The sequence below is a fragment of the Stegodyphus dumicola genome, chromosome X1, assembly GCF_044657685.1.
Source record: "Stegodyphus dumicola isolate Sdum_Otavi_A_Nest chromosome X1, ASM4465768v1".
In the NCBI taxonomy this organism is placed as follows: Eukaryota; Metazoa; Arthropoda; class Arachnida; order Araneae; family Eresidae; genus Stegodyphus; species Stegodyphus dumicola.
In genome coordinates, this window is record NC_140780.1 from 186,544,398 (window position 1) to 186,566,042 (window position 21,645).

The 21,645-nt window shown below is 31.8% G+C and overlaps 1 protein-coding gene across 2 annotated transcripts in view; it reads left to right on the forward strand.

Moving 5' to 3' along the window:
- The window catches only part of LOC118201354 (eukaryotic translation initiation factor 2 subunit gamma), an 83,244-nt gene that overhangs the window by 52,574 nt on the left and 9,025 nt on the right, over positions 1–21,645 (forward strand). For both annotated transcript variants that reach the window (XM_085808516.1, XM_085808515.1), the window contains 4 exons: positions 4,021–4,179; positions 9,473–9,607; positions 15,579–15,673; positions 17,454–17,598. In XM_085808516.1, the coding sequence (XP_085664642.1) occupies positions 4,021–4,179; positions 9,473–9,607; positions 15,579–15,673; positions 17,454–17,598 (534 nt within the window). The remainder of the gene's footprint in view (positions 1–4,020; positions 4,180–9,472; positions 9,608–15,578; positions 15,674–17,453; positions 17,599–21,645) is intronic.

The following is a 21,645-nucleotide window of genomic DNA, read 5'->3' on the forward strand; positions in this document are numbered from 1 at the left end:
AAGTTATTTCATTTTGTTGATGTTAATATTTATGGTTTATGATGATAATTGTATAATTCTTTGTTACTGTGTTTTTTGTAATATATATATTATATATATATTGACTAAATTTATTAACCAGTGTGCTTTGTATTAAGTTCCTTTTCAGCTTTTTATGTACTTAAAAAATATTCTGAGTACACGTTAATTTAGGAAAGAAAATGTTAAATTTCTTTGACCATATTTTCTGCACTTATTATTTTTTATTCATATGCTATAACTTATTTGTGTGTAGAAAGGGAAAAAAGTTCATAAAATTCTGTACATTTTTGTCCAGATATTTTCCATCTATAATATAACTTCAGGAATATTTGTAATAACGTTTTGACTTTGCATGCTAGTAATAATAGCAGTTGCGAGGCTCATGCAATTGTGTAAGGATTTCCTGTTTTTCATAATTTCAGTGTTTGCATGTGATGCAGTTTTGCACTAGCATGAAATTTACCTATTTATGTTACTCAATCTTTCGAAGCTGAATTAATTTCTAATAATAATGTGAGCAGAAATTCTTGCTTAAAATTTATTTAGCTCAATGGAAAAAAAATTTAGATTTTATGTTAATGTTCATTGTAATGGACAATGTTACTAGCAATCTGTTATTGCTGAGTCTTATATGTATTTTAGCTATTGCTGTTTCCATTATATGTTTTTAATTATTATATAGAAGAAATTAGTTCAGTTAAGGAATGAAAGAAGTATTGAATTATCAATTTCCTCTGATTTGTTTAATATTTAATTTGCAAAATTCATCGCCAGTTTGTTTCATCATGAAATTTAACAAAATGCTTTTGTTTACTTGTGAAATAATGTGGCGTATTTACTCAAAAATAAGATTCCCCCATTTTTTGCTATATTTTCATTTTTAAATTTAGTAGGCTCTTAAAAATGGGTATTTTGGTAAATGAAATTGCAGAATGAAAGGAATGAGTAATTATCATACTATATAAAATACACGTACTAAATCTAAATAAACCACAATGTTAATTCCCTAATATATCAGCTGCATAACTATTGCTAATTATAATATCCATGTCTCATAGTCTGTCATAATTTACTCAAAGCTCATTGAAAATGAACATTTGAGTAAAAAAGCAACTTAAGTATTTAAGCAAAAATAAATGAAGTGGAAATCTGTTAGAAAATAGTAATGAAACATAAAAAACTAAAGTGGAAGCATTATCAAGAACTAGACTGCAGTTATTCATTCAGTAAGCTCCTATATCATAAAACCCTGAAGATACTTGAATATGCTAGCAGAATTGCCAACTCTCCCAATGTCTGACCATTCTCCCACCAACCTGATTTCTAACATATTTCTCCTGACTTTCTTTCTCTTATTCTTAAAATGTCTCTTGATTTTTCTGTAGCTTGGCTTTACCCCAAAAAGTGATTTTTGGAAGCGTTTGTTTTTCTCTGGATGAATATTAAAAAAAAAATCTTTTCATCATTGAGATGGCACTTTTCTACTTCGTATATGAGAGTCCGAAACATCGTGTTCCAGTTCTTCAATGAGAATGAAGTGCTCCTGCAGGTCATATGGTATATATTAACCAATGAACACAAAGTAAGATTGAGGCTGTTTATTTCGTACGTCTCATTGGTGAGCAATGGAAGTTTCATATACTTCCTTGAAACAGCTTAAGAAAATGCAATCTTTTGTCTATGAAATATGTAGAATACTTGTGTACTTTTCAAAAATTGTCACATATAACTTTCCTGCTATTATTGCATCAAGGAAATGTAATATTGCAATGTGCATCATTTGTCATTTCAATTTTACAATTTCTCATGGTAGAAGGGCTGATTTCTTAAACATGTGCATATGCAAGGACAATGTGAGTTGAACTGGGGAAAAAATATTTCTGTGAAACAAAGGACCAAAAAGTTATTAATGCAGAATGCCTGTTCTCTGTCTTTTTACTGGTGCACAGCCTATCACTGAATACATCAGATCATGCGACAGCTTTTGTAGGAAAATGTTTCCCTGCAGTAAAATCGCTAAGAAACATTCAAGTGCAAGAACGAAAATGCCTGCAATTGTAGAAATGGGTTCAAGAAATTGGTATGAAAAATAAATCTTCAGTTATTGATTATGTTAAAGCAGTTCCGTTTTGCCTCTCTACGGATGGAAGCAATTATACGGATGCAAAACTGTATCCAATTTTGTTTCTTTTTTTTAATCCAAGAGTCTTCAGAAATCGAGTGCAGTTTACTTTCTGTCCCCACTTTAAAAGAGAACACAGGCTTGAATAATAGCATAACTAATTATTAAATGTTTAGCTAGAATCATCAACCACTTCTTACATTTTTTAAAGAAGAAATAATTGCTTCTAGAGTTAAGATAAAAGGCTTTGTTTAATTAAGTTACTTAAGTAAACAGTCTTTTACTTAAGTTATAAAATACCTTAAGTAAATGGAGATGTACTTATTGCTTCCATTGTTAAAAATAGGTCAGAAATTTTTCTCAGAGACTGAATTTGGGAAGTTTGTTTTGCTTTCACCTCACAATCCAGCAGAACAGTGGCTACTCCATCATGAACTGTATCTGCTGAGTAATTGTAGCCTTACTAATTCAGAAGTCAAACAACAAAAATCAGCATTAATTTACAAAATTTTCACAGGACTAGTTTCGATGGTTTTACCGAACCATCATCTTCAGCTGCAAAACCACAAATGAACAAGATAGGAAATAATGTTTAGATAAGATAAGAAAGCCTGGACAAGAATCTTATCTAAACATTATTTCCTATCTTGTTCATTTGCGGTTTTGCAGCTGAAGATGATGGTTCGGTAAAACCATCGAAACTAGTCCTGTGAAAATTTTGTAAATTAACGCTGATTTTTGTTGTTTGACTTCTGAATTAGTATTTATTCGGCGTGTTATTGTGTCTTAATTGTAGCCTTATAAATTTACAGGAGTTGTGGAAGTAAATTTAATTCAAAGTTATGAAAATTTATTTTTCTCAAAATTTTTTGGATATTTTAATGAACATAATGGTTGAAGAAACTAATAATGTCTATGAACATAAGACGAGTAAAAATCAATCTTCATCCAAAATCAACATACTACCCTAAATGCACTTAAAATGAGGGGATTCCTAGGATTAATTATTCTGCTGAGATGTAATAATTAAAAACTTTGACATGAAAATGTGTTTCATAACTAACAAAATGATAGCAGTTAGATTATCATTCACTGTCGTCATACACTTTCTGAATCATTTATGCTATAGTATTTGCTCATATATTTTATGATTTTTTACATATGTTTAGATAGAGATTTAAGTCAGTTTTTTACAATATTTCATTAAGATGAGTGGAGTATTTTATTGTACGTTTAGATTTTGATTAAAATTTTTTTCAGAATCTCTTGATATTCTGTATTTATATTAGTGTTAGGTACCATTATAGAAAAAATCAAAAAAATAAATTGATAGAAAAATATTTTTAATTAAGTTTTTTTTAAAGTTAGGCTTAGCAACGCGAAATATGTCATTTTACAAGACGGTACTAGTGTAACAATTCGCAGTCTCCAATGTGAGTTGCGCTAAGCAATATGCTGCCTCGTAAGAGGATTAATTGCTGATACATATATGGCACACCCATCCTGAAGGGGTTAAGAAATAGGTATTTAATCATAGATTGTAATCATAAACATTTACAAAATTTCAGATTTATTATTCAGTTTTCTTGGTATTACAAAAAAAAAAAAAAAAAAAAAAAAAAAAAAAATTAACTTGCTCTTTTGTAATGATTTTACTGCCATTTAGGTAAAATTTAACAGGCGTTTAAATGTGGATTTAAACACCTGTATGTAGGTTGATATTGATGCAAAAGTAAATGAAGTTTTTATTGTTTTTGTATAAATATAAATAATAAAAATTTGAACATCTGTTCAAGTGAGTACTGGCTCTGAAAATGTTAATTTTTGAAGTATTCTTTACATGCTTTATTAATGAAGCTTTTTTCCACTCCCTCCAGCTGGAAATGAGTCTTGTCCACAGCCTCAAACGTCAGAACACTTAGCTGCTATAGAAATAATGAAGCTTAAACATATACTTATACTTCAGAATAAAATAGACCTTGTTAAGGAATCGCAAGCTAAAGAACAGTATTCACAAATTTTGAAATTTGTTCAAGGTATGTTTTTAAAGTTGTGAATTTAAAAAAACATTTAATGTTATATATAGTTGTGTATTAATGTGTCTTCCCCCCCAATCTTACTCATTTCTGTATATTAGTTATTGAGTTAAATCTTTGTTGTTGGTGGCAAAGGGGGCTTCATACCTGTGAGTTTCCCCCCCCCTCAAAATTTACTTGTCAAAAGTTATTAAACTGAACTACCAGTTTTAGAACTTGGATGAATTTCTCAAGTTGAAAGTACAAATTTAACGTAATGTGGTTATTGTAATGTGGTCCAGATGTAGCCAGAATTCTAAATTACTTGTGTCATCTTATGAACACATAATCTTCACATATGAACGCATATTAATATAAACTAACTGTGAACATTAAATCTTCCAAATTTTTATCCTTGCTTAATTTATCCTGGTCCTAAGGTTGCAAAAATTAGAGGAATTCAGGAAAAGTTAGTTAGTCTATGAGCAAAAGCAATTAAATGTATTTTTATCCCCCAAAATGCTACCTATAAGGAACTTTTTTTTTTTTTTTTTTTTTTTTTCAAATATAATGGCATGAGTCCTGTTCTGCATGTTAAAACTATTTTTACTACTTTGATGAAAATAGCGGATAATTTGCTAAATGTCATTTCAGAAGATAAAATATTTCTGAGACAAAAAAGGTCAGAAACTATCAGTCACTAATCTTATACAGAAACAGCAAAAAGTGATATTGAAAATGGGCCAAGTGTTCAGGTTAGGTTAATTAATTAAGGAAAAGCAACTTGAGGGCTATCTGCCTGTAGGGAAAGATGTTTTCATGAATGACTTTTTAAGGGGAACTGGCTCGTACTCTGGCTACACATGAGATAAACCAACCATGCAGCTTTGCTGGTATTTGATACCATGTCGTACTACCCGTCTTGAGTGACTACTTAATCCTCAGGCTCATGGACCTAAGTATTCAGTCTAAAGGTAAAAGAAAAGGTTTCTGGTATTCACAGAACTGATTAAATATGTTTTAGCTGCTTGCTTCCATGGATTGGTCTTGATGGAATTCGATTTGCTTCTATTGTAGGTCCACTGTTGAAAATGCATTGTAACCCCTTAACTGCTGCAGAAAACGTACAAGATTCATCTCCCAGTGCAACGGTTTTTCACACAGGCGTGCGTAATTATGCGATGTATTAGGGGAAAAATAAGTGCAGGTTTTACTTTCTAAAAACTGTTTACTTTCTCAAAATAAAGAATAAAAGAAAAAAATGAATGCACAAAACGTAATGTTTTGAGTAAAAGTATAATTAAAAAGATGTAAGTATAATAAAAATGGTGTTTTTATAATACAAAAGATCCCTAAAATGAAGTTTCGATCGAATCATTTTTAGATCAGTAAAGTGTAATATCAGGTTTCAGTGTTATACCTTGTGAAATCAGTAAGCCTAAAAAAACACATATTTCTTCTGAACTGGTTGAATGCCACGATTTTGTTCTTGATTTTTCGTTTGCAAGGTGTTGGTTCATATACTCATCTACAAAACAGTTAGCTTCAGTCACAGTATGAAACCTGAGCAGTATGAGCCCATCAAAAAATAATTCGAAGATAAATGGGTTTGAAATATCCGTTATATCTCTCTTTATTTCTGGAACCTACTACAAAAAGTAAGCGAAAACGGAGGACAACAGAATTTAAAAAAAAAAAAAAAGAAAAATTGCGTTTTACTCAAACACCACCAGCCAATACCGCGCAGTCATTACATTCACAGCAAACACCCCCCTCTCCAATTCCCCCCTCTTTGAAATAGTATCCTCCTTCGCATACTTTGTCAAAGTCATTGTGGTGTTGCATTCCAAAGCTTTGTGAATAATTTCACGGGTAGCAGCGCAAAGCAAATGATAGTATTTTGGAAGGGCATATGGCAGTTAACGCATCGGCTGAGCAAGGCATATATACGCCCACGGCAGTTAAGGGGTTAATTATATGGGTGGTTGATTTGATGGCAAGATATTGAAGATCCTTGAACATTGATAACATAGGTGCTGCAAAGAGTGTGAAATATTTATTCTCATGAAACAAAATTACATATGAAATTTTTTGAGTCGAAGTTCTCTCTCAGAACTCTGGTAGGTATTTTAGGGATAATTTGTTGGATAGTTTACCAAAATTATTTACATTGCCTTATCTGCAACAGCTGTTGGTATGCATCTTTCAGATTCTAATATAATTCCTGAAGGGTTTAATGATATGTCATTATCTACATCAAAATGTCTTGCTTATCGTCCTCAACTTTCACTCAAAATTTCACGAATGGAAAATCCAAGTGCACAAAGTCCTAGAAGTTAATCTCCACCCAAAAAGCAAGCCAAATTTAGCTATTATTTGCTTGAATGTTGAGAAATGTAAAAAGTAGGTAACTTTGTCAAAGACTGTAATGAAACATAAATTAAAAGTAATATACATTTTGCTTTGTTGCTGATATTATTTGAAATTTTGTCGGAATTTTGAAATGTGGTCACAATGATTGCCAGCCAGTTACTTCATAGGAACAAATAATATGTATTGCTTTGCCATTCATTTTTATTTCGTTATGTGCTAAACACAAAACATTCTGCCTGATGAGTTACATTGTCTGTATAAATTTGTAATTTTTATTATTCTTAATGATGCAGGGAAAAAAAAGGGTGTTCTCTCTTTTGATCAGAATCAATTGCTTCTGGTGCTAAAGTCTCTCGACAAAAATCAGTTACTTTTAAAAAATTCATTATTTGAATGGTGTTATTGCTGAAATAAGAAAATTTCTTAAATATTAAGGGTACGAAGTAAATTTAATTATTATACATCAGTGCTACATATCTAAGAATAATAAGGTAATGCAAAATAATCTGGTTGTAAGAAAAGTTTTCCACCAAAAAACATTCTTAATATAGTTAGAAAAAAAAAAAAAAACCATGAAAGCAGTACCTTTAGTGCCTGTAGTAATCATTACCCAAATCTATGATTTTCTGCCAACGTTTTGGTAGTTTTTTAAAGCCTTCGGCCCAGAAATTTGGCCGCAACAAGTCCAAAAACAGATGAACCTCATTTCGGACATCCTGTGCAGAATGGAAGATAACACCAGCAAGCTGTAGCTGCAGGTGTTAAAAAAAGTAGAAAGGAGTGTCATCGAAGCTATATGGTGCAATTGTGGCAAAAGATCCCATTCGATTCCATATAGTGTCCAGTTGGTGAATACAGACACATGTGGCCTTGCATTATCTTGATGGAATATTACCATTTTGTGCCGGAACTCAGTTTGATGTTTCTCCCTGATAGCAATGTCAGCAGGGAGTAGTATTTTGCTGTAGTCCTTACTATCGAGGGTTTTACCTTTTTCCAGATTACTCTTTGTGGATAATATCACAGCAGTCCACTAGATCATAATCTTTTTGTTAGCACTTTCCGATGCTGCCGAGGACCTCACCGGGTGCAGACTAACCCCGTTTTCGACCCCTGTTTCATCAGAAGTGACAATCCAGTCTGGAATTTTGTCCTTGCGTTGATATTTGAGTAGGTTAGTGCACGAACGAGTACGTCTGTCCTTATCTGCTCATGCTGCACCCAGCAATTGAGCTTGTATGTCAAGTTTATGTGATGCATAGTGCAACTAGTGGATGTAGCACTAATGTCTAACTCCTTAGCAAGCTCTCGAGTGGTTGCATACTGATCTTTTCCATGAGTTCTCACAGGCAGGCCTCGTCAACATCAGTAGGCTGGCCAGTGTGCTTGGCTTCTTGAATGTTACAGTTCTTGTATTTGAACTGCCAGTGCTAAACCTTCACTGTGTCATATGATAAAGCATTAGTGCCTAAAGCTGTACTCATGTACACACCACGTTTTGCAACAGAACTGGAAGTAAATGATGGTTCTAATCTGGTAGCATGATAGTTCCATTTCAGACACCTTGTGCTTAATGATAACAGTATATTTTGCAAATATCACAACATACTGTTCTAAAGCAAGTGTCTTTCTTTCAAATGCCAAAAATCATTTCACAAAATATGATTGAGCATGCGAATGCGAACTGTCTGGATATTTGCAGTAGTAGGAAACTATCCTTCAAACCGGATATATTGTATCCTATTGTATATGACCATTTCCATTTTGTTTGCTGTTTTATGTACCATTACAATAAAGCATTATACGAAATAACATTAACTGAGGTCATCTCATCATTTAAATAATGGGGTTAGAGAAAAACGGGTATAAAATTAAAGTATTGTTCAAGTGTTTTGTTATTTAAGTTCATTAAATATGTTTTTATGACAGTACAAAATGAAAACTTATTTCATACAAATATTGCAATATAACAAATGAATATATAGAAATAAATAAAATTTTAAATCACCTTTTATGTTTTAGATCTTTCATACTTTTCTGCATTTCCAAATTACTTGTTTGTTTTTCTTTAATAAAGAAGGTATCTAATGTCATTTGCATATTCTTTTGTGCTCCGTAAGAAGTTGTCGATAATGGGACAAGGCATCCATAGCGCTCTGTCTTGCTTTTGATTTCTATCAAAACCTGCATCATTTTCAATAATCCATAATTTCCGCTATGGAAGCTAAACTGTTTTTAGAATAAAGTAGACCAAAACTTCTTTTTGCTATAGCTAAGTGCCTATAACTGAGCAATCTTCAAGGTGTTGTCCTTTATCATGACAGCCCTTGGCCCCACATTTCAATGAATGCTAGACAAAAACTTATTGGGGTTAATTGAGATATTTTGTATCAGCTCTTCTATATTCACTAAACCTTGCTCTCTCGAATTTTCAATCTGTTTAGTTAACTTTAAAAGTCTCTGAATGGTTGGAGCTCACTCCTGTAGAGACTGTCAAACAGCACACTGGTAACTTTTTTATGAATAAACTTAATGAGTTGTACACGAGAAATTTTCCAGCTGCCTTATAAAGGTTAAAATATCATAGAATAAAATTGGGCTTATGATATTCAATGAAAGTTTCTTATGTTTTTATACTGCTTAATTTGTATTTATCATAAAAAAAAAAAAAAAAAAAAAAACTCCAGAACTTTTGAATGACCCTTTCTTTCCTCAACAGCTCTCCTAATGAAGCAAATCACTTAACCTTAGTGTGCAAACTGAATGATAAATAAAATTTTATATATGAAATACATTTAAATTCAACTTAAAATTCTTTAGAGAGATTCTTTCTGTAAAGCATTAGAGTATGGCTGAATCATATGTGTCTCTTGTAGAAAGTAATTTAGTAGAATAAGAGTTCATTAACTTTCCAATTTTTTATTTTACTTTTATTTATTAGGAACTGTGGCTGAAGGAGCACCTGTAGTACCAATTTCAGCACAATTAAAGTATAATATTGAAGTTATATGTGAATATATTGTGAAAAAAATACCAGTTCCTCTGAGGGATTTCACTTCAGAACCAAGACTGATAGGTATATTTTACTAATTACTAAAATCTGTAAACGTTTGAATGGAGAGCAGTTTTTTTTTATCTCTATCTAAATGCACTTCTAAAAACCATATTTGTTGTATTTTTTTTTTGGTAAAATTGGTGGGATGTACTAAGATTTTCTCAAGCTCTACAGTTTAAAACATTTAATTATAATTTTTTAGTGTCTTCAACTCATTATTTTTTCATTCCTGAAGACATTATGCAAAACCTCGTTTCTGTTCTTCACCCCCCCTTTTAATGGTTAATTTGAATTCAGTAATATTTCATGTAATGTCGGTCGTACTTGATTTTGTCCAGTAGTAATAGTTTAATTTAGTATATTAATATTTGATGTAATTTATCCCCTTTTTAAAATTATATTGTAGTATATTTAGAACTGATAGAAGAATCACTTCTTAACTTCATATCAGCTGCCCAAATTTCAACATTGTGTGACTTAGGTGGGAAAGGCTAAATCAAATGCTTTCTTAACATTCTTCCCCCTTCCCCGGAAAAATTAATCCAAGTATTTGGAAACTCCTCTGTTATGTTCAGTTTTTACAATTGGGAGAAAAAAAAAAAAAAAAAAAACAGCGGTGTTTTTTTTTTTTTTTTTTTTAATTTATAGCTTGTTACAAAATAGTCTCGTTTGTATAGTGTTTGTAAGCATGATGAATTCCAGAAATATGCATGTAATCCAAAGCAGTTGGATCACTTGTTCTGCAAAATTAAAATAGTCATATAAAAATGATTAATTAAAATATAAAGTCTAAATATATATAAAATAGAGAAATTTATTCTGCACTTTTTACTCTCGTTAAGAAATTCATCACTTGCACTGCTACAGCCTTATTTGTGTAGTCTTTTTGTGCCTCTATCTGTTTCTATCTTTTGCTCCTCCTCCTCGGATAACTTATGCAAGTTATGTAATCACTGCTGTCTGTTGGCTGTGTTGAATCTTTCTTTCTAGCCAGTTTAACAATCTATTCAGTGATTAATGCATTTACCTTTCATTGAGAATTTCTCTGAAAGTGATATTACATTGTCATTAAATGGATTCATTGCTTGTATTTCTACAGCCTTATTTAAATGGCATTTATCTACAAAATTTTCCATTTCTTTCTACATTTTATGTGTCTTTGAGGTTACTTGTGCATGGCAAAGCTCATGAGGGCTGTTTGCCTTAGGGCAAGGGTGCCGTTTTAGAGGACTTTGAAAGTGACCATGAAGCCAGCCCATTTTCCTGGGTTTGAACTGGGGTCAAAATACCAATATTCATTGGTTTTAACCACTCTTAGGTATATTTAATGTCATTTGGATAAATAAATTTCTTCTTTCTCTCCTCTAGAGTTTCTTACTGGTGCAGATCTATCATTTCAGTGGTTGTGAACTCCTAGCAATGTTTCTCCACCTGCTCTTTGATGTTATCCTCATTCCTCTTCACTCCTGTAGTCTTCCCCATGGACGCAATTCCGTCAACAATTGGAAGTCCTATTCATGAGCAAATCCCTTTAAAATTCCAAGAATACGTGCCGTTTTCTTCAAGCAGAATTAAGGGTTCTTTTGATTGTCTTGAATCATCACTGAAATAGTGCATTGGTGAAGCTTTTCATGTTTGAAACACCTGCTTATCCATGCAATGTAGTGTTAGGAGGAAGAAACGAGATTTTAATAAACGAGATTCCTCCAGTAAGTCTTTTTTTTTTTTTTTTTTTTTTTTTTTTTTTTTTTTTTTTTTTTTTTTTTAAGCCCAAGAGGAGAGTTCATAATCCTCAAGGTTTTCAATATTATATTCCTTTGTAGAAGTTATTTCTTCATTGAAAGACTGAAGACTTAAAATTGATACACTCAGCTTAGAAACAGTCCAAGCATTTCTATTGACCTTAAAGTAACATTAAACTCACACTATCATTTTGTAAAGGGTGGTGTATTTTTCGAATGATACGTGAGTACGGGCTTTGCTTGGAAATCCTGGTTTGCACTAATTTGTATATATATGCAATATAATTTCTTTGTGGTACTTTTTTTCCAAAAAAGCCTTCTCTCATTTGCAGTTAACTTTCCGTGAGAGGAAACATTTCAAAATCTTGATCTTCTGCAACTGGGCAATCAACACCTCAGTTGCCTTAGCATCTGAATTTGCAGCTTCTCTGTGCTTCATAACATTATGGATGCCATTTTTCTTCTTAAAGTTATCAAATCATGCCCTGCTTGTCTTTAAATCCTCCTTTTTTTCTGTTGACATACCTATTTGAATTTCTACAAAAGTGCTTGAAGAATTATTTCTGTAAATGTCGCCATGTAAATAACATACTTGAACTCGCACTTTTTATTAAAAATTTAGTTGCAAATACATGTTTGTATGCATTTTTGAAAAATGTGTGTTTCTTTAAAAAATTGTAATTTTTTTTCCACGTTTTTGCTTTTTAAGTTTTCAACCAAATTTGACAAAACTTGCAAAAGATGTGACTTATCTTCAAGAGAAGCATCAAGCTGAAATTTGAAATGAAAACACTGAATTTTCAGTTGTACATGAGCATTTAAAAAAAGTAATTTTTTACTGCACGTGCACAAAACACATTTTCTTTCACAGTTTGGAGCCAAATATGTAGAACAGCAAAGATAAGAATTTCAAGTGAAGAATAAGGATATTCGGAAAGATATCGATGTTATGATGGGCTTTATTGTAGTTACTTTCTGGAACTAGTTGGATGGTAATAGTTTTTTTTTTTCAAAATTGTCATTTTCTTAATTTAGAAGTTCTTCATTTTTTCACCCAACTCATTTATTATGCTAAGACACTTTCCCTGTGATATATAACATCTGACACGTTTTGCTTATTATAGTGTCGGACTAGGTCACTAAATGCAATGGAGTGTCTGAAACCTCTGCCTAAATGTGTCTGATGATCAACTGAGTATCTAATATATGAATTAAATTAAGGAGGTTTGATGTCCTTCTATTATTCCTGGTATTAATTGTGTGTGTAGGGAGACAAAAAATGGGTGTTTTTTATGCAAATGCCTGGTAATTTGACAGCTTTTTAAATGAATATTTTTTACCTTGAATTGGTTTTATCCAAAGTGCATGTTTTCTAGTTGCTGCTTTTGATCTTTTCACACAATTGAGTTATTCCAGTTCTGTTTTTCAAATTATTATTTCATTCTTTCAAAGCTTTCTATAGCCCACTTTATCTTCCTTAATTTCCAGTTAATTCCTATTAAAATAGTTAAAAGTTGATATTAGGAAGGATGGACTAAGAAACCAGATATTTTTTAGTTTATAGTATTCATATGAGAGCTTAAATGTGTGTAACACAGGAGCATATTCTTTTGAGTACAGTAGTGCAAGAAGAGTAATTTAGTTATATTTATAAATAACTGTTAATTTCATAAGAAGTCCTAAGCAACTAATTATTGGCTGCAGTAATGCATGCTTACATTTATAGGATTATTATGAAAATAGAGTAGTGTACATTTAGATGATTTTATTATAATGTTTTTAGCCTGCTCTTTCCAGGCTGCATTTTCTTAATTACAAACAATTTATTTTATTTTTTAAAACTGTACTAAATCTGCTATTTCCAAAAAAAGAGAGTGAGTAGGGTTATTTACCAAAAAATGGTGGAAAATATTGCAATAGTTACAAATTGCAATTTTATCAATTTAAAAAGTTATTTTGTTGTTAGTAATCAAGTTCATGCAATGCAATATTGTCCTTATGTAATATGTTCTCTAGCAATCTATGATATACGCATGTTCGCATATCAAGTGTGTGAAATGTTTTGTGATATTCTGCACAGGCATTGAAACTTGTTTACAATTTTTACTTAAATATTTGTTTTATACTTGGCAAGGAAAGTATAGTGTTTTCCTTTTTGTATGACATTAAATTTTCTGTAATATTAAGAATATTGTGATTTGATTTTTCTGGTACATACGTATCAGTACAACCACCTTAATGGAAGTTTCCAAATATTGAGAATGTGTCAGAATCTGGCAGCTATGTGTGTAATGATTCTTCAGCTTTAACCCCTTCGCGCCAGGTAGCGCAAACGCTCTCTTATCGCAGAGGCCGGCAGTGTCTTACGCGAGCGTCTGTCCAGGGCCGGGGGCTTTTTGCTATTAAGCCTAAATCCATGAAATTTACGAAGTATCAATGCATTGTCTAATAATGCTCTATAGAGTGTTTAAATGGCATATGCTTTATAGATATTTTTATATATACTTTAATTACCTTATTTCTTGTTTAAATGCATATTTTACACATTTTATTTTCATTACTCACCATTTTATGACTTTTAACATTATGCAGCTGAAAACTAAATATATTACTTAAAATTCTCTTTTTGTATGAAAAATTTGAAAACAGGGATCTACACACAGTCCTATGTTACATTTTTAAATAAAATAATTGAAAATTATTTTATTTAAAACTGGTTGAAGCTTTCCGATTTTTTAGGCATTGCTGCTAGTAAAATGTAAACATCTAAGAATTACAACGTATCGATCACGACTCATTACGCTATTAAAAAATGGCGTTGCAGGCATGGGATTCATTGAAAAGTGCATTTTGATTGTGGGTTTCTTTATAATTCTCATCAAAATTGTTAGAGCAAAGAAAAAAAACATTTCTTCCACTGTAACAGGTAAATACTTCGAAGAAGTTGCTCCAGATTCATCCTCAGGATATTTACTCCTCTGATACAGATTAGTCTCTTCAGTAATTAAGTTCATTATTGTATCATCAAAATAATACCTAAAGAAATCAACTTCTTCTTCAACCGAATTATCCACTTTAATTCCAAGAACAGCTTTAAATGGTAATTCCGATAAATTTTCTATTGTGGATGACCATGGAGAAGTACTTGCTTTCGACGTACTCGGCATACAGATGTCCGAAATGTCCTCATCATCATTAGATTCGCCAGATTCTTTATGATCAGAATATATCATAGTATCACTATCACTACTATCAGAATCTGTTTCAGAATCAATATCTGAAATATTTTGCATCATTTCTGCTATTTCATGCTCTGTTAAACATTTTCGACGCTTCAACATTGCAACGATAAAAACAGAAAGAATTCATGTCTAACAAGATCTAATTATTTTCTAAAAACTGAACTGCAAACAAAAATACCCAACGCTTTAGCGAAAATAAAACTTCTCTACTTACAATAAACAACTACCACGTACGAATTTAAAGAGACGTCATAAAGCATGCCATTCGAAAACATTTATTTCCCCTTTTGTTTATATAATCAAAAACACGTGTATGTGATTCAGCTCTAATGTACATGTATCTGAAACCATATGGACATACAGTGCCATCTTGTGGCAGAAATTATAGTTTTTAAAACGTTCCAGGACACTGGCACAAATACGTGACAGTCGGGGCTGAACGGGAAAACGCTCTGGCACACCTGCGTGTTGGCCGGGAAGTGAGTGTGTTCATTGCTGGCACGTAGACGTGACAGTCGGCGCGAAGGGGTTAAAAAGCAACATCAGAGTTTTCATGGGTGTTCTTTTTGCTGTACTCCAAGTTCCAAAAGGTTTTACAGATAAATCTTGATATTTTTTCTGTCAGTTTTTAAATTATGCACTTGTGGAACGTATTTGCTTGCAATGGAAGTAATATATCTACTGGAGTACAGAGTTGTGTTGCAAATTTACTAAAGAGCACAATTGCTTTGAATCTGTTTTTAAAGTCATCCATGAACTATCCATCAGGACAAAATAAATAAGAATGTTTTTATGAGTTTTTTATTTATTTTCAGATAAAAACGTAATTAGAATGCAAAATATGCATAAAATAATATGTGTATGTAAATAAAATCAGTATTCTTTTGGGGGTAAAAAATCACCAAACTATGTAAAGGTGGTTGGACTAATACGTAATTACCAATTTATTTATTTATTTATTTAATGTTGCATTTGAAATTAATTTGAGCCTAAAATATTTAATTACAGTAATTCGTTCATTTGATGTAAACAAACCTGGTTGTGAAGTTGAAGATTTAAAAGGAGGAGTTGCAGGTGGAAGTATTTTAAGAGGTGTACTAAAGGTGATTAAAAAATTATCTTCATTATATGATTGGCTTTAGTCAGGTGCTTATGTATATTACACAAAAAGAATTAATGTTTTTCATAGTTTTTATATTAATCTTCTACAAAATTAGCTATATCAGTATAATGGGTTGGAAAGAAATTATACCCTGATAAGGTGGCTCAAATGAAAGCCCCATGCATTGCACAGGTTAGCATTGAAGATGCATGGAAAATTTGAATAACATACCTTAACAAAAACAGTTGATCTGTGGATTAATGAAGAATCTCTAGCAAACAGAGAAATGAATGTGGGGTACTCTGCCTTTGCATGCTGTTTAAATTTCATCAAGATAGCACCTCCGTAAATGTTGCAGAAAGCCTCAATGGTCTTTACGGTTAATGCCACAACCTATCATCAGTGCTGCCATTCAGTTGAATGATTCTGGAAAAGAAGCTTTAATTTTTTATACCATCCTAAATGTAGGAGATCTACAGCAGTGGATATGAACTTGCCAGAGATGTTAGTGGAAACCAGTCTTCAGGTAATAGAAAAATTAACTGAAAAGTTCTGAATTGTCCATATGAGCACCATTACATGTTTTCACAATTAGGTAAAGATCATCACAATTAGGTAAGATTAGGGAAAGAGGAGTTATGAGACCATGTGAGCTCAGACTTAGCAGAAAAGGTGCTGTGTGATTGTATGCATTTCTGAGTTTTTATGCAAAGAATTTGGACCATACTTTAAGTGCATTAGGATATATGATGAAAAGGCCTATATAACATTGCTAGGCCCTGGAAATGATGGGTTGGGAACACAGACTCATTACCAACCTTAAAACAAAGTCAAAATCTCTATGAAGTTTTCCTGTTGGTTGGTGGTATATGCAGGATGTTACTGAGTTCTCTGAAACAATATTAATATCACTGTCATTTTGAACTGCTGGCATTTTTATGCATGCAACTTTAATGTCAAAGCAGCTAACACTGCTCAATCACCAGGAAGTTTTCTTAACAGCAGGGTAAAGTTTGGCCATTTATATGTAGACTTACCTGCAGAGCCTATATCAGACTCAAAAATCAAATATTTTAATATCCCATAAAACAGAAAATTTGCAGGAATTTTGTTTGCATTATTAGATTATGATTACTACTTTAAAGTCTTAGCTTGAGTTGATTGCCAAGTTTTAAGTCCTTTCATGTTTGCATTAGTTGAAGGGAATTTTGGGGCATTTTTTGCCTTGCTGCTGATAGGCTAAATTATCTGCAGCAGTATGTGATAACTGCAAGAGTATTTAGATCTCAGAGTAGAATGTTATGCATTGGGGTTAATTTTTCAGACTGATTATGCAAGAGCATTTCTTAAAAAAAGCATCATTTAGTGTCAAAGCAAGGCTTCTGCGAATTGCTGCTATATGTGTGGCTTAATCTGTAGGCTTTGGCATTAGTAACTATCATTGTTTCTGGTCAGTAGAGCATTTTTTAGTTGGTCAGTTATAAAGTAATTGTTAATATTGAAAACGTTTACTCCCTGTTTTGCATCTAAATATCCACATTTGTACAAAGATGGCATCCAGTAGCTATTCAAATGATGGAAAAAGGTTTTGGCTGCTGATAGTGCATTTTAGATTGATTTGTGCTCACATATAAGGCAAGTAACTATTTTTATTGCTTTTAATTAACACAAATTTTCTTTCTAGCCCTTTAAAATATATCTTTGTCTCGATTTCAGTTTTTATTTGTTTATATGTATTCATTTGTACATATATGCACATAAATATTTTCTTCAATTATTAGGTTGGTCAAGAAATAGAAGTTCGACCTGGCATTGTCACCAAAGATGATGAAGGAAAATTAATGTGTAAACCCATTCATTCAAGAATTGTATCCCTTTTTGCTGAACAAAATGATTTAATGTATGCAGTCCCTGGGGGTTTAATAGGTATGTTACTAGTTTCAGCTGATAGTGCCTTTTATATTGTCATTTTATACTGATTGTATTAATTATACATAATATTTATTCACATGTCCTTTCACTAATGAATGCTTGTAAGTTTGGTATCTTTTGTAGAATTTTTTAGCATACTTTTTGTTTGTTTATTTCTGTCCCAGTAAATTTTGATTTTATTATTTTGCATTTTAGCTGTATTAAAAACAGTAGATGACTTTTGTATCAGAGAAAATGAATGTATTATACATTATTTAAATAAAATTGTGTTTGAGCAAAAGAAGAATCTATTAAAAAGATCATTTTTGAATTAAAAATGTGAATTAAAGTTATTTAAAGAAATGGAGTTCTAATTATAATGATTAACTTGGAGTCAGGAGCTAATAATTGATGACTCAAAATTTTTATTTTAAAGTGAATAGGCTGAAGACAAAACTATTGAAGATATTACACGCAAAGTGTTAAAATTCCTCCATTTTGGATGGATTGCCCAGAAATCTGGTTTTTTTCAAGTTGAGGTGTAGTTTAAGATATGTGGAATTGCTTCGGAGGAAACCAAATTTAACTACTTAGTATCACAGTTAGAACTCAAATATGTTGGGAACATCTAGGATATCGTAACAAATACTTTCGCTACGAGATATTCAAAATCCAAAGCAAGGCTTCTGGATTTATTTAAGGAAAGTGAAAGTACTCGAATTAAAAAACTTATTACAGGAATTGATTTCGGCAACTTGAAGCTCAGTTATTGCAAAAATTAAAATCTTTTGTAACATTGGATGTTTTAAAAAATGTAATCAAAATGTTATGGTTGGAGAAATTGCCAGATTCTATGCTTAATATAATACTTGTTAGTGACGAAGATTTACCCAATTTGACGATTATGGCTGATAAAATTTCATATATTACACATTCTATAATGAGACTTGTGGTGTATCAACAGCTGGTAATTGCCCAAATACAGAACTGTTAATGAAAATTCAATCTCTTGATCAGCAAATTGCCCAAATGACTGTTCATCATATATAGAGACCATGATTTAGGAACAACTCACAGTCCGGCAGACAATCTCACAAAGATTTATTCCTAAAGGAAAACACTGTTTTTATCATTTCCATTTTGGTAACAAATATCATCAGGATAAATGTACTCAGCTGTGCAGTTGGCCAACTGGTAGGTCATCCAGTCAAGGAAACGACAGTATGCAGCAGAAGAGGCGGCAAGCTCTACTGTCGATAATGTTCTAGAGTGTCACGAATTTTGCCTATTTATAATGGATAAAAAAATCGAAAAGTGCATTCCTTAGTGGATAGTGGGGCAGACATTAGCATTTTACCTGCATGTACTCGAGACAAACAATGTGTGGATTTCAAGGTGTATGCAGTGAGTGGTACCAAAATTGAAATGTATGGTATAAAACTGTTAGGCATGAATTCCAGTTTTCATTTATAGTGGCCAAAATTAATAAAGGTTAAGTAATAAGGTAATAATGGGCTCTACCATAACATAGTTACTGGGAAGGGAGTACTGCTGTGGCTTGAGCTTATGCAGAAACAGAAATTCAAATAATGGTTAATATTGTTTTGTGTTGTTTTTGGAATGGCAACGAAAAGATTATTGAGTTTTATAATTCTAAAAAAAATGCTTAGGTTAATGGGTGTTTATGGTTGCTAAGAGCTTTAATAAAGATTATTTTTAATTCAAAAATGTGGATTAAAGTTATTTGAGGAAACATAGTTCTAATTATAAACATTAATATGGAGTCGGGAGCCAATAAAACCTTAGCCATTGTTTGAAAGAATCTGAGTGTTAGTTTGACTTTTTAAATAATTTGAATATTGAGTAAAACTTTCAATAACCTTTTATAAGTTTTAAAACTGAGGTTAAATTGCAATTGTGCATTTTTGCCAACTACCAACCACAATGGACCTGTTTATACAAGGCATTCTTTCGATAAGCTTTTGTAAAAATGGAGTTAATGCAAGACCTTTTATAAGCTGTTCAGAAACTGATTTCCTTTTTCTTACTTTCATAAGTCACTGCAATTCATGATGTCCTAATTGTGAATATGATAATTTTGTAATCAAATGGCTGGATATATATATATATATTATATATTTATATATGGAATAGATGTAGAACTGATGTGTCAGATATGTTTTCTGAACTTGTGAAAAGTGATTAGCTTAATGTATGATTCCGTTTTTTGTGCTACCTTTAAGAATGCAGGCAAAAGCATTTGAAGCCATCATACCTGTTCAAATTTACCTCCAGTCTTACTTTTCTCTGAGGCTGCTTTACTTTCTAATTATGGTAATTCTGAATGATGGACACTTTTTAAATATATTTTAAACCTATGTAACTAAAGGAGCTGTGTGTAGTTTAAAGTTCCACTGAACTGCCTAACTCACATAATTATTTAAACATATATAATCCATTTGTTGCGACTATCGAATTTCTAATGCGTGACATTAAAGAAAACAGCTCGGTCTTTATATCACTGACTGGAGAGAATATAATTGCTAGATAATTTCAACATCAGTAATAAAACTGAAATCCGATATTGATTGATTGGGGCTGTATCATCCATGGCTGATTTGTGGTAAAATTTAAAATGTGTTGCCTTTCATTAGGTCATGAAACATTGTTACTCAAACTACATTCTGCTGATTGATAAGAGTACTCCTTTGAAAACATTATACTGTTACATATTTAGTAGAAATTCATTGCAATAAAGATACATAGATGCATTTCTTCCATAAATGCCAATTAGTTTAAGAAACCAGAAGGGAAGTTAGTTGAAATTTGTTTTTGGCAGATGCTTGGCATTAATTGTGGTGACTTTGATAAATTGTTTAATAGATATCAACCCTGAGAAGCATTAGGTTTGTAAAGTCAGCAAGGTTGAATGCAGGGTTGCCATCCTACCTGTAAAACCGGGAAACGTCAGTCAATTTAAATATTTTAGTCAAAATCTGGAAAAGTTAGGGAATTTCATACTGAGATCCCTCAAAAAAGCAATTTTTCTGCGAACTTCAGAAGAGAGAACTCTCTTGGGAAATCATGTATCTCATGAACGTCATTAGGAAAGCTGGCATTGAGCAAATTTTCGTAGCACCAATCAAAAAGCAAGTTTCCATCATCTTTGGTTTCCAGTAACCTCGAAAATTCAGAGATGCACATGTGCAGTGCTTTTAAACAAAAGTAAATGCCCCCCAATTCTTGTATCAAAACAAAATCTTTTAAACTATTCCTTAAATGCCTTATTTTTCATTTTGCAATAAAATAAAAAAAAAATTATCATTCATCTAGGCTAACCATTTAATGTATCTATATTCGCCAAAATATCATCGATTTTTTGTAAGTCACTTTTTAATCCTTAGGTAATTAACTTAATTTTAATTATGTTTGTATCATTTAATGTGTCTTCTTTCTTCTAAATTTATTTATTATTAGTTAATAATACTTTCGAATTTCAGGCAATTTTCTCTGCCATACTTGTGAAATTAATTATAGCAGTAATATGACATATCATCACGAAATGTAGTGCACATATTTTTTACTTAAGTATGCTGCTAAATAAATAAAAAATACTTGAATTTACTTTAAAACATCATTAAATAGAGTTCTTTCTTTAGCTTCAAAATGTCTGTAGAAAAAGACATTTTAAAATGCAGATTAGGCAGATTCTAATCTCAATCCACAGTGGAGAAAACAACTTCTATTATAGTTATAAAAGTAATGCTTTGGGGAATATACATATTATGTATTGGTATATAATTGGCAAATTTTTGTGTTTTCGAGTAGTACCATAATTAATTTATCCTCAGCAAAGCCAAAATGCACTTTTCGAATAGCATGGAATTTTCTTGAATCACACCTGGAAAAGTCAGAGAATTTCATTCGCCTGTTGGAATGGGAACCATTATGACATCACATGGAAATTATTGTTGCGCTGCCTAATATTACAGGAACAGAAACTATAATACGTACATAAAATAAACTTGTAATTTTACTCATTCAATATTTCCATTAAAGATT